This window comes from Anabrus simplex, chromosome 1, assembly GCF_040414725.1.
Source record: "Anabrus simplex isolate iqAnaSimp1 chromosome 1, ASM4041472v1, whole genome shotgun sequence".
NCBI lineage: Eukaryota > Metazoa > Arthropoda > Insecta > Orthoptera > Tettigoniidae > Anabrus > Anabrus simplex.
The window spans coordinates 27,869,875-27,884,919 of NC_090265.1; the positions used below are offsets into that span (position 1 = coordinate 27,869,875).

General features: G+C 39.6%; 1 protein-coding gene across 1 annotated transcript in view; it reads right to left on the reverse strand.

The window, feature by feature from the left end:
- The window catches only part of eIF3a (eukaryotic translation initiation factor 3 subunit a), a 186,949-nt gene that overhangs the window by 92,729 nt on the left and 79,175 nt on the right, over nt 1-15,045 (reverse strand). The window contains exon 8 of the mRNA XM_067155938.2: nt 10,702-11,016. Coding sequence (XP_067012039.2) covers nt 10,702-11,016 — 315 coding nt within the window. The remainder of the gene's footprint in view (nt 1-10,701; nt 11,017-15,045) is intronic.

Here is a 15,045-nt window from a genome sequence, read left to right on the forward strand (position 1 = left end):
GTGAAAAAGGTTTCTGACAGAATGGAGATTGTTATGACATGTTAACAGGATGAAAGAAGGAAGGATATTGAAGAGGATGATGGATGCTAAGATTGAAGGAAGGAGAATAAGATATACACAGACCCAGCCTAAGGTGGTTGGACTCCAACAAGAGCAGTATAATGAGAAGGAACTTGGAATCGAACACTGTTGAGGAGCAGCGATGATGATGATGATGATTATTATTATTATTATTGCCCTTAATGGTACGAGGTGAACGAAATTAAAACTTCAAAATGTATCCACTGACTAGAATCTAAAACGAATAATTATGCAAAAATGATCGTGAAACAAAAACAATCAGTGGATCCAATTCACAATGCCTTAAGTACTGGGATGATAATACAAGGGGGTCCAAAATCCAGGTCACTGGACCCTCATAATGTTACTAATCACCAGTAAAGCAGAACCATAATGTTCCTCCTATAGTGGTTTTAATCACAGGTAACATACTTATGGTGTTTCCCGCATGGTGGTATTAATCACAGGTAACACAAACCTATGGCAAGACGAATAGAATACCTAGTATGATCACTCCGCTCCCATAACATTCTCGTTGGTGGCCCCACCAGAGTGTGGCGCTGCAGTCGCAACGAACCAGCTGCAACACATGTGCCAAATTGTCTACGTAGGTAATAGCGCGTGTGTGTGAATTCATGGTAACAATGTTAGCACCTATCGAGAGAACTTGCTTGTTTTTGATATTTTCCAAAAGTCTGTATTAATATATGTGCAGTGCTTTGTGTGTCAATCAACTAGTTTTCTATTTAAAGAAAATGTCATACTGTTTCATTCCCAGTTGTAAATCGGGTTACAGAAGGAAGCCTGATGGTAGACTATTTTTTATACTGCCAAAAGAAAATAATCTGTGGAGAGATAAGCAATTGTCAACCAAAAGCAGAATATGTGACCTGCACTTTTCGGCAGATTTATTCAACTTAAAAAGGGGGACTGTTTCATTGTGAACGGTAAAATGTTGAACTTTCTCATGTGAAATGGAAATTACAACCAGAAGCAGTGCCAAATTTACCGAAATACCTATCCACTGAGGTAAAATTGCATAAGACACCCAGTAGGAAAAGAAATGAAGACAGTATCAAGAGAATAAGGAACAAGAATCATGATGTGAGTGCAGCAGTGATGGCAACAGTCAGCAGTAACGTTCAATGTCAGCCTAGTTGTATACAAATTCATGGCCAGTCTAGTTCTCTTACCGATGCCCAAAAGCCAATAGTGTCTCTCAAAAGGCAACTAAATTAAGCAACTCGTAATTTAACCAATTAGTGGCTGAATTAATTTTTTTCTGAGATTTGCTTACTTATTGTGTTTTACCGAATGTTTGAGACCAAAATAAACTAATAAAACAAGTTTCAGAATTTTGGAATCGCTAGGTCATAAGATATTTGACGTTGCCATATGGTAACGCTAGGCGCTTGCACTACCTATTTTTAAACAATGAGTTTTGAAAGTCGAATTTAAGTTGCAAAGTGGGTTTTTTTTTTGTTTTCGTGCAATAACAATGTTGAAATATCTTAGCATTATTTATTGTAAGAATATGGAATATCAGTTTTTATTCACATCACGGTAAAAAAAAAAAAAAAAAATATATAGAATTATTGAACAAAGGAGAAAATATTTGTTTACAGTATATAGACACAAATGTACAGTTCATTGCCTGTCAAAATAAAACACTCACTGGAACAATAGAATAAAATAAAAAATACGAAAAAGAAGAATCAAAGAACTTCAGATGCAGTAACAAACTATTAGTCTATACTTTTGGAGGCATATAAAAGCCCACCCTCAATACTTGCGCGTTAGCCACAGAGATAGAGAATGACAATCTTTCACTGTCTTCATATCATCCTGCGTGTCCCAATAAGAACGCTTGGAGGGCAACCTATTATATCCAGAAATGAAAAGTATGGCGACAAAGCAACGAATTTCATCAGAAGTTATTTGTGGGTCCGTACAATTTAAAAACACCCCATACATTTTAGACTCTCAAACTAAATGTTCGATCAGCTGGTTATCTGTAAACAATTCAAAAATGTCAACAACAGTTATGGATTTTCACTTGCTATAACTAGGCTCTGGAAATGTCAACAGTCACCCAATATTGAAATCAGCCCCATCGGTCTATCTTGGTTTTTATTTGATTTATAATTTCCTCTATCAGTTATCCGCTTTTTCGCAGCATCGGGTATTGAAACAGATCTTGCATCAGTAGACAGAAAAGGCACTCCGTCCTCTGGTAACACACCTTCACCATCGTAACTAATCCCGATTCTTTCATTATTTACAAGCTTCATTTCAGCACTGACACATAACTTTCGAAAGAGAGATTATCAACAAGCCCACCATCATCTTCATCACCAGCAGCCCTCATCTGTAAGTACATTTACATAGGGCGGTTCCACAAAAAAATCACCATCGAGATCTTCAGTCAGTAGCATATCTAGTGCTTCTAAAAGGGAAAATCCCTTCCTGCAGTGAAGATGTATGAATCAGCATAAAGTATCATGATCTGACAGCTGCAGCTATTTTACTGAGTATAAACGCCTAGCGTTGCCATATGGCAACGCTAATGATTCAACAAGCACTACTACGGCATTGTGCGCCCGTACTGTTTCAAATGCTTACAACTTATATAATGAACAGTGCACAACACTACTGTAAACATAATCCAATGAAAGAACTTCACTTATAGATTTTATATCCTTCGTACGTGAAGCCGGCAGCCATTTCGCAGGAATCTTAAAATAACCAAGAGTCCACCAGTCTTTGTGTCACAACATTAGATTTTAAAACGAAATAAACATGATTACTAGATTCTACAAACTCTTCTCTAACTGTCGGATGACACCACAATCTTCCATATTATTTCTTGTTGCCTACAGCATTAAAAGAAAAAGGTGCGAAAATCGTTGCCATATGGCAACGCTAGGCACTAATGGGTTAATGTGAGCTACGAGGACGGTTTGAAAAGTTCTCGGAATCACCGCTAGATGTCAGTGCTAGAGCAACGAGGTTCCCGCGCAATAATCATACATCCTTTGTGAGTGAACACGTGGCGCGTCAGTGCTCTAGCTGCAGGAGTGTGGTAGTGACGACTCTTTGTTGTTGTTCCCGCGTAGTGATTGGTGACAATGGAAAAACTGAGATTCGAGCAGTGATTAAACACTTTGTAAAGAAAGGTATGAAAGCAAAGGAAATTCATGCCGACTTTCAGAACACACTGGGGGGGACTCTGCTCTTCATTTTCAACTGTTGCCAAGTGGACCAGCGAGTTTAAATTTGGTCGGGAGAGCTTGGATGATGATCCCCGTAGTGGACGGCCAAAAAGTGTAACGACCCCAGAATTTATTGCAAAAGTGCATAAAATGGTCATGGAGGATCGTCGACTGAAAGTGCGGGAGATTGCTGAAGCTGTAGGGATGTCTTCCGAACGGGTATATTATATTTTAACCGAAGAATAGGGTATGAAAAAATTATCCGCAAGATGGGTGCCGCGGCTCTTGACATTGGACAATAAACGCACCAGATTGGAAATGTCCGAACAAAGTCTGGCCCGTTTTCAGTGCAACCAACAAGATTTTTTTGCACTGGTTTGTGACTACAGATGAAACTTGGGTCCACTACTATACCCCAGAGACAAAACAGCAGTCAAAAGCAGTGGAAACATGCCGATTCACCACCACCAAAGAAAGCAAAGGCAGTGCGTTCGGCCGGAAAGGTCATGGCCTCAGTTTTCTGGGATGCAAAAGGCATTCTGCTGATAGATTATCTTCCTACTGGCCAAACAATTATGGGGCAATACTATGCAAACCTCCTAGACCAACTACAGGAAAAGATACGCGAAACAAGGACTAGTTTGGCAAGGAAAAAGGTCATCTTTCATCAGGACAACACTCCGCCGCACACAAGTGTTATTGCCATGGCAAAACTTCATGAACTGGGGTACGAATTGTTGCCACATCCACCTTATTCACCTGATTTGGCAGCATCAGACTTTCATCTATTCCCCAAGCTGAAAATTTTCCTCAGTGGACGGAGATTTTCTACAAGGGAAGAACTGACAGCCGAATTGGAGAGGTATTTTGCAGGCCTGGAGGAATCTCATTTTCGAGATGGGATCAAGGCATTGGAACATCGCTGGACCAAATGCATTAGTCTACAGGGAGACTATGTTGAAAAATAAAAGCAGTTCCACCGAGGTAAGATACTTGATTCTAGTACATTCCAAGAACTTTTCAAACCACCTACGTACATGACTCTTTCCTCAGCTAAAGCTAGGATTAATTTCCTACTGGGGAAGATTAAGAACATGGGATGTTTAATGTTTTATGTGCTCTGTTAAATTTTCTTTTTGGGTGTGTGTTGTATTTGGTTATTTGCATATCAGTGTAACCTCTACTAAAAAAGCTGGCCGTGTAGCGTTGGCGATTAGTTCCACTAACGCCGCTCTGCGGTAGTGCGCTTAAACTCTGTGAGAGGTATTGCTAGGTATTCTATTCGTCGTGCCTATGGTGTTTCGCACATATGTGTACTACTCAAAAGCAATGTGCAGACCCATGGTGCTCCTCATATAGTGCGACTAATCACAGGCACCGGTATTCCCATGGTCTTCCTCACTTAGTGGAAATAATCACAGGCCATGTACACTCATGGTGTTGCTCACACAGTAGTACTAATTATAGGCAATGTAGATGCACGGCAGATCACACATTATGGTAACGCCCACAGGCTACACAAACCCATAGTATTCTTCTTCTTCTTCTTCTTTTATGACCACATAGGATCACTTTAGTCAGTCCGTCGTTCAGGTCTCTTTGAAGGGATTGTTCGGGCTTTGCGGTCCTCCCAGTACTTCTTCAGACGCTCCGATCTTCGTGCCCTTTCCTCAGTTGAAAATGTGCGTGTTGTTGGTTTGTTTTGTGTAAGGGTAAAGCGGAGGTTTGTATTCTTGAGTTTTGTATTCAATTTTATCTTATTTTTGGTGTCTTCTGTTGTAAGGCCTATTTCCTTCAGATCCTCTCTTACTTCTCTGATCCATTTACATCCTGTTGTGGTATTTTTTGAGACGAGATTGTGTTGTACTAGTTGTTTCAGAAGTCTCGAGTCCTGCATCCTCATGATATGTCCAAAGAATCCCAGTCTCCTCTTACGCATAGTATCTGTAATGGGTTCTAGCTCTTTGTACACGACTTTGTTAGGTATTAACCGCCACTGTCCATCTTTCTGATATTTTTTGTTGATACAGGTTCTTCCAATCCTCCTTTCAATTTTCTGAAGTCTGTCAGTCTTTGATTGTTTATTCAGGTAAAAGAGTGTTTCTGCTGCATATGTAGCTTCCGGTTTTATAACTGTGTTGTAGTGTTTTATTTTTGTATTTATTGATAGACATTTCTTTTTGTAGATATCCCATGTTAATTTTTGTGCTTTAGCTAATCTATTTGTTCTTACTTGGATTGAGATTTTTTCATTTAAGTTATGTGTTATTACTTCTCCAAGATATTTAAACTGAGTTACTATTTTGATTTTATTACCATTTATGGTGACTTCTTTTAGCTGTGTTGGTTTTTGGGGCATAATTTCTGTTTTTTCAAATGATATTTTGAGGCCAATTTTATTTGCAATGTTTTGAAGTTCTGATATCTGGGTTTTTGCTTCTTTTATGTCCACTGCTAGTAATGCTAAATCGTCAGCAAAACCCAGGCAATTTGTTTTGATTTTTCGGCCAATCTTTATTTTGGGGGGACATTTTCTAAACCATTCCCTCATTACCATTTCTAGAGCACAGTTAAATAATAGTGGTGAGAGCCCATCTCCCTGCCGTAGTCCAGTTTTAATTTCAAATGTCTCTGATGTTTCCCCCCTAAACTTCACTTTTGACTTGGTATTGGTGAGAGTCAATTTTATCATGTTTATTAATTTGGGGTGTAGTCCAAGGTGCCTTAAAATTTTAAACAGAGATTCTCTTCATATATTCATATATTCATATATTCATATATTCTTCATATAATAGTATTACTCTCAAGCAAAGCACACCCCTGGTTTTCATCACATAGTGGTACTTATCATGGGCGCCAGCCAAACCCGTGGTTCTTTTCATATGGTGGTGCCAATCACAGATAACGAAGACCCATGGTGTTTCTCATGAAGTGGTACTACTCATAGGTAACACAGACCCATTCTGAACACAGTGGAACCAACCAGTGGAATGTACACGATATTTATCACAAGCAACGCCCAGGCCCATAGTGTTCTGCAGATAATGATACTGTTCCTATGCAAAGTAGACCCATTCTTTTCCTCGCAAGGTGGTACTAGTCCTTAGTAACGTCGACCCATGGTATTCCGCAAGTAATGGTACTAATCACAAGTAATCTCGTGGTTTTAATGCCATGATCCCTTGGTTGCCCCCTTTAATCGCCTCTTACGACAGGCAGGAGATAGCGTGGGTGTACTCTTCGTCTGCATCCCCCACCCACAGGGGGTGTAGCAGCAATGGTGGTTGGAGAGAGGAAGATGGAGAAGTCCTGTCCTGGTGGAGCTGGAAAAGGGTGACGACAACTATCGTCATAATAGAAATTGAGAAACAAGACTTGGAACACATATAAGAATACAATGATGTGTCACACTGGGAAGAGAGAAAAACAGAAATGAGAGGAAGGGCAAAAATGACAACACAGAAAGATAAACTCTTCAAATACAAACACTCCCACCTCCACAAAGATACTTCTACATCAATATCCCTTCAGATCATTTCCTCTTCCCAGCTTCATCAGGTGACAGGGAAAGAGACCTGTTGAACGACAAAACATACTGTTGAATATCCACACTCATTTTTCATAGTCGCCTAATCTCGACAGGGTAAGAGGAAGAAGTCAGTTTCACACAGGAGAACTTTTTTTTTTGCTAGTTGTTTTACGTCGCACCGACACAGATAGGTCTTACGGCGACGATGGGACAGGAAAGGGCTAAGAGTAGGAAGGAAGTGGCTGTGTCCTTAATTAAGGTACAGCCCCAGCATTTGCCTGGTGTGAAAATGGGAAACCACAGAAAACCATTTTCAGGGCTGCCGACAGTGGAGTTCGAACCTACAATCTCCCGAATACTGCATACTGGCCCCAATTAAGCGACTCCAGGTATCGAGCTCGGTTCACACACACACAGGAGAACAGGGAATGATAAAAGGTTTATATAGATGACAGAACAGGAACACAGGACAAATATGGGAGGAAAAATCTAACCCGAAAAATTAATACAAAGCGAACAGAAAGTAGAGTATGAAGATGTCAAGTTGGGTTTTCATGATTTACCAAGCCACTCCTTTCTGTAGATCTATCTGTCATAATGATTCTTGCTAGTAGCTTTCTATCTTTTACAATACTAGGAAACCTAATTTATTTGGCAGAAGTACCATGGTTTTTTTTATTTTGTCTTGAATGAGCATATTGAGCTATTGAAATGGAGTTAAATTTACAATATTTAGAAAAAAATATCAATATACAGTGGAACCTCGATTATCCGTTCCCGGAAAATACGTTTTCCCGGAATATGCGTTCAAATTATGTGGTCCCGCGAGCAGCATAATTAAATCACGTTGTAAAAGTCCCGCATTATCCGTTCCTCGAAGAAACGATTTCCCGGATCAACCGTCCAGAAATTCCAGTCCCATCAACGCTAAATCCTCGGTCAATAGTTTTTTTAATAAACTGTATCCCACGAAAAGACGGTTATGGCATACTTGTGGATCTTGGCGTTAATGCCCCGTCATTGCGATGTTTAGTAGAGCAAGTACTGTACCGGTACTGGAACAGCGATCGGCGGTCAACTTGCATAAGGGACCATCTTAGCATCGCATTCGGGGGGTACTGTTTAGAGAATCTCGTAAAATCATAAAGCAGACAGTGGCCACAACAATTGTAAGGAGACACGGCGCATTTCGACAGCTCTGCTTGAAGACGGAACGAGTTTCGTCAAATGTTTGCACTTATAAAACGCCCATATTATGTCCAGGGTTAGATGTTTATATTTTTACACTTTTTCGATCGTACTGCCGAACAGGTTTTCAGCACTTTTCTCAGGGCACTGTACAGTAACTGGGCTTTCAGGCAGGAATCGAAACTGCTCCTTCTTAACACAAATTCAGTACTTTTTATATTATCGTACTTGATTATGTTAGCGAGACCAGAACAGATGTTGCACCTTACATTAAAAAAGAAAGCCATGGGAGGTCTTGGGATTGCCTATTACTGTTTAAGTCCTAATGTAAGACTGGGAATTTTATGTTTCCGTGTTAAAATACCAAAAACCGCAGTCTTTTATTTGCGCACGTTACATTTAAATCGTTTGCATCATTTCCAACTCGTACTGACGTGCAGCGAGCGCGGTTTCCAGATGACCTCAAGGTCATGAATAATCGTAATTTCTGAAGGTGTGATGATATTTCTTTTATCTTTCCAATTTGATTGGATTTGTGACGGGCAGAATTGAATATAATGCATTCGAGAACTTTTAAGGATCGATACTTACATTCGAAACCATGTTTTCGAGTTCAACATAACCTTTAAAAGTCGACGTAGGCCTAATTTGCGCGGTACGAGATTTCTAGAAACTGACCACGATCAGTATACCGGAGACCAAATTACAATGAAAGATTAAGGAATGAAGGGATTTCGCCATCATGTTGGGTACTTTTGTATCTAATGTGCTTTATTTTATTAGATGAGAGGATTAAAAACTACTTGTGGTCGATTATCGTTTGGCTTGGCATTATTAGATTTTTCAAGAGTTTGGCTAGCCTAATCAAAGTTGCTGAACTGAAAGAAGTTTTCACGGGAAACTCATTAAGTTTTCCCAGGTAAAACTCAATGTAAAGTATCGAGATTTTGACTCGCGTACCGGTAATTAATGCGGTTTCGCGGTCTAACATGCCTGCTTCTCACCCAGAGGGCCCGGGTTCAATTGCGACCAGGTCAAGCAATTTTACCTGGATATAAGTCTGGTTCCAGGTCCACTCAGCCTACGTGATTACCTTTAATTGTGGAGCTATCTAATGGTGAGATGGCGACCCCGATCTAGATAGCCAGGAATATCGGCCGAAAGGATTCGTCGCACTGACCATGCGTCACCTCGTAATCTGCAGGCCTTCGAGCTGAGCAGCGGTCACTTGGCAGGCAAAGTCGCACTGGGGCTGTAGTTTGGTTTGGTTTAGGAGTTTTTGTAAGATTATAATTATACATATTTCATTTTTGTGATGTTTAGCCAAATTGTTGATGGTTTTCATTCATTCCCGGATTTTCCGTTTTCCCGTGTTGTACATTTTATTTTCATGGTCCCTCGAAAAACGGAGAATCGAGGTTTCACTATATTAATGAAAATATTTTTACCCAAAATTTCATTCCTTCTTTTTAAAAATTTTATTCCTTCTTTTCAATTACAGTGAATCCTCATTGAGACATTTCTGCAGGGAACAAATGAGAAAATATGCTGTTGAATATTAAATTTAAAACTACTCAACAGGGACATGAAACTCCAATAAATATTTTTTTCGACATGAGTGCATGTACAGTGTATGTAAGGGAAGCTTGTGTATGTAAAGTCTGTATCTACCATTTCTGAAGATGAGAGGAGACTATTAAAAGCGTGTGAAAAACACAAGAGAAAAAATAAGAAAACCTTTGGCACTAGGTCCCATGAAAGTAAAAGAATGTTATTGAAGGTTGAAGGTCACTTTCTTTCTAAAACAAATGTATAATGAACAGCTAGTGGATTCCTTTTTTTTTCCAGCTGGTGGGTTATTAATTAACCATTGTTTACGAACTTCAACCATGTGCACGAGAACAACTTTGGCAGCCGTCTTGAACAGAATAACACTTCAGCAATACCCGACATTGGTTCAGACTGACTCGAGATAAAGCTGGGAGTTTTAATATTCGCACCAACTCTACACCCATTTTGATGCAGATGCCTATCCACTTCCCAAAGGATTTTAAATTTTGCCTTCATTTGTACGAGATTTTGCAACTTTCCTCCTGCCTATACCTAGACTATGTAACACTCTAATGAACTTCTCAACATTATGTTCCCAATCAGTAAGTAGTCTATCATATGACAAATACCCTTCATCATACAACTAACACAGAATAAATTTCTAACCTTGGACTGGAGGGTTACTCCACATCTTCTTCACTGCTGACCAGCAAGCAAAAATAACTTTCTTGAAGCTAACAGCTTGCTTCCCAAAGGCAATTTATCCGGCGACATTTACGAATTCAAAGTATTTTCCCATTATTGCAAAACTATTGCCAAACTGCCTACCATGGCAAGGACTCTTACCTGCACTGGAAACCTCATTCCATTCACAAGGGATGAAAAAGAACATTTTCAAGGCTGGAAAAAATGTGATCGCACTAAGTAGCAATAGCAATAAAAACATGTGGTACAAGGGGTATTTTTACACAGATTTAATACAATTGGAATCAGGACTTTTTTAACGTGGTAAACTAAAAAAAATGAATGAGGAGCGACCTAATGAGGTTTTACTGTATATTTTATGGCAATACTCTCAGCCTATTCATTTTAACTACTCAAATATTCTGAACTACTGCATACAATAATTTTTAAACTTTCAGAATGTCATTATAACTATACCTGCATATCATTGTGACGAACACAATCAACCAAGAGGCGCTCCAAATGAAATGGGGTTGCAAACTTGGCCAATTCTAAAAGACGGGTGAACTCTATTGTTTGGTAAACTTGCGACACCTGACGTATCAGTCTTACTAAAGTTACATCTTGGAGGGCATCCACATACTGCTGAAGAGGTGAACCTTCGTCAGCCTGAAGCTGCTCTATCACACTATGGACACGGCTACACAGCAGTAATGGGTGGAATTCCACCTCAAGCCAATTGTAGAGATCCTGCAGCTGGGGCGATGCCAGTGCCACCACATTCATGCGTACCTGCAAACAGCAAGTCAATAGTTTATGTAATCTTAAAAATAGAAAACAGTTAAAATTTGCAGTCCACTTAGTACTTAAGTGATGTTCAACTTATTCACACTAGAAGCACATCCTAACTTTAGGCAAGGTTTATACACTCAAGTTTAGCTTATTAGCAGCACATAACTAGAAATTCAAATTTCCAAGAAAAGTGGTCCAGGAATAACAGAAGAATAAAATAAAATAAAAATGTCTTTAAAAATCAGCATGTTTCTTTATAACCTATATTTAATGTCAAATACCTTGTCTGCAATTTTTTTTTAATGATATTTGTTCATGGTGTCGACTTCTATAGATCTTTTGCCACTACTTTCACCATATGATTGGAACCTGCGTGTAAGTGAAATTGCAGAAGTGTAGAGTGTTGAATGTGAGGAAAGGAACGTTAAGGACGACACCCAGGCCAGGGATATTGATCATTTACAATTAAAAACCCCTGACCCGGAAGAGAATTGAACCCGGGGCCGCCGGGTGACAGGCGGATGTGTTGCCCCCTACACCGTGTGGCTGGACTGTCTGCATTCTTACACTATATTCTACTGAAACACTAGACTACAAACCAGTCATCCTCCCAACTTGGATCGGTGGAGCCACTGTTGATAAGCTACCTTATGTTTACAACTTGCCCTGACCATAACATTCCACCAAGATTTTCATTTCCCCAACCTTCTTTACACACAGTTTTCCCCAGGCATTGCCTTGCTGTTTCTATTACAGCATCCCTTGTGCCGTCCAATATCTTCGTACATCACAAACCTGGTGACTGTATTCTTCGAAACTTCCGTCAAATATCTTCATCCTAAATATTTTCCACCCTTAAGATCAGGGAGAGCAAAATACCCTGGGATACCTGCATATTCCCAACAGAATTCCTGAATTCAAAGTCAGTTGTGATGTAGTCTATCAATGATCTGGAGGTCCTATCCTCCCATGGCCCAGTTTGTTCAATCTCAGTTAAAAAAAACACTAACACACTGTTAACACATTCACGCCCGTATCCGAGTTATTGCCTATAGCACGTGACTATGCTGTGGACCGTATCCGAGTTAACCCGGATAAGCGCAACCTTGAACTGGAGCTGTTCCTAGGCATCTGGGATCTATTTTGGTCACAAATATGTGTGAGAGAGATGAAGGTAATACCCTTATGAATGCTTCTACTCACCAGAAACCACATGGCCATGGCGATTTTCCCTCCCAATGCACTTTTGTTTTGTTTCTGAAGGTAGCCTAGCACTGACCTAACTAGCTGCGTAGTTGGTTTGTAATTGCACAAGCGTGTGTATAATCGTGTTCTGAAGTGTAACCATGGCGTGTAGGGACAATATAAATGATGCAAGTGGTGCGAATTTACAAAGCACAGTTTCTCAGTTGCTTGAAAATGATCTTGGCCAGGTGTATACAGTCTATAGAGACAATTTTTACAATAGCGTTGGATTCGCAAAACAATTATGGAAACAGAACACTGCCGTATGTGGAACAATACGGTCAAATAGGTGTGTACCAAAAGATCTAAAGGAACACCAGGCAATTCTCAAACGGGGGCAAGAAAGTGAACCCGACACCCGACGTACAAGTAGTCACCTCTTAACACGTTGAGTGCCATACGACCCCATATGGGTACGTGAGAGTAGCCAAGTTTTTGAACTTCACGTCCCCATATGGGGTCGTACGTTCGTTCTAAGTCGAGAACTGTGCGAACCCATTTGGGTGCGCAGTAAGTATGTGTTTCGAAGATGTATAAAGTATCTTCCTGCCATCTGCTGGTCGTCTTTTTAAAGTACGTGCATAGTCCACCTTCCATTTCTCAATTCCTGTTTTGGCGCGACCCCATATGGGTACGTCAAGAGTGCTTTGTAGGGTGACAAAGTCATTGTCTATCTCACGCACGGGTTGTTTATGTAAGTGTGCAGTGCTGTGAGTTTCCTTTTCTTTTTTAAGTCGTTACGAGTAAATCGAGCAGTAAAAGACTTAGTGCAGACTGTCTGGACGATATATCGAACAAGTCGGACAATGATGATGCAGACGAAGTATATAGTTACAGTGATTTTGAACCCAGTATACAGCAAATATCGATCTCGCACGTTCAACTACATTCATGAATTACAGTCTTCAGCACACACTTCCCCACTGTACTCCAGGTTTCCAAGCCAGCTGTTACAACAATTATGACCGTCTTCTACGATATAGTCACTGGTTTCCCATGTGCACAACCAGCGCTGCCAGCTTCTCTTACTCAAATTGAAAGTTATACAAAAAAATTGTATACTTATTCAATATTCCGTAACTACCAATTCTTCTTATAATATTGTTCTGTTACATCCTAATTTACCAAATTCACATGATTTTCACTACTTTATATAACTATATTCTATACGAAAACTTCCTAACCTAAAATCGGAAGATCGTCATTTACAAACATTTTCTGACCTTAAATCGGAGATCGTACTTTTTAACGGCTCTAGTATGAACAAGATAACATGTCTATCATAATCAACAGCATATAACGCGTCCCCGCAAAGGAAAATGTAAGTATGACCGAGCGTCGGGACAGTAACTACTGTATAAGTACGACCCCATATGGGGGCGCGTGTACGTGTACAGTTCGTAATGACCAATACGACCCCATATGGGGTCGCAATATTTTACCTAATATACATAATAATTTAACCTAATATATCATAAATACATCCTCATTTCAGCGATCATTTGCTTGGTTAAGCCTGTGAACGTTTTGGCACCAGGGAGTAACTCGATGTTATTAGCTCACGGCACTAGACGGCAAGCCTGTGAAAATCGGTCTGGCACTCAACGTGTTAATGTCATCTCAGCTCCATCTACTTCATCAGCTCCAAGTCAACGTCCTGCGATTTTGCCGCCAAAAAGGGCATCGGCCAAGGATCCACCATTCAGGTTAGATGGGAAGAGAAAAAAGCAAATTCTCTTGAAGTTTCCACATTCAAATGAAGTCAAGTTACCCTCATGAAAGTGCAAAGTGTGCTTCAAAAATAAAATTATTAGTGAAACACGCTATTTTTGTGGAAAATGTGGTGTGTGGTGTTCCCATTCACCCAGGAAAGTGTGACATTACCTACCACACCCTACACAGATACTAGAGGACTTTATTAAGGTATGAAGAAAATTTTGTTTCCATATCTTGTTTAGTTTAGAACTTATGTGAAAAGAATTTGTTGTTGTTTGCTCTGCCACTAACAGCTGGAATAGCTGGGCCAGCCCTTTAACCCTTTGGCACTCAGCCTATATTCAGGGATTTGCTCGAAGACACTCAAACTAATTTCTGTGATTTTCCAAACCAAATTACAAAAAATTAACACGTAAACAGTTTAACACACATTAAAATAAAATAAATCACACTAATACAGGAAACTATGGGCATTTCAGAAATGAATATACCTAGGACGTATTGTTATTGGTAAAACCAAAAAAACATTAAATTTTGAAAATAAATTTAAAAAAATAAATTATGGTGAAAGAGAGAACATTTATTTCTGAATAATTTGATATCAATATGATGTGTGTGCTGCAATTAACACAAAGTTATTGGCACAAAGTTATTCACTGTACATGTAACGGTCATCGATCTCAGGTCCTCGCGGTCCGATGCATGGTGAGCAGCTGTGACTGTCATTTTCCACACAATGGGAATCACTTTCGGCAAAAGGTCATTGTTAATGTCTAAATCATCTGAAAATTCAAGGATATCAACCTTATTCAGCCTTGAATATGACCTAGCCATTACAACAAAAAGATGACAAGCACATGCAACAACGGAGTTATGAAAAGGAGTAAAATTATAGTTTGCGAAGTACAGCAAACAGACGATATACCAAATTAACGAAATAAATTCTAAACTAAACTCATAGCAAGATCAAATTGTTATATTCATAAGCTAACCAAAACTGATCCACGCAATAACAACTTCAAATAACCACAACATAAACATTCACGGTCAAAATATTTCATTTGTCGA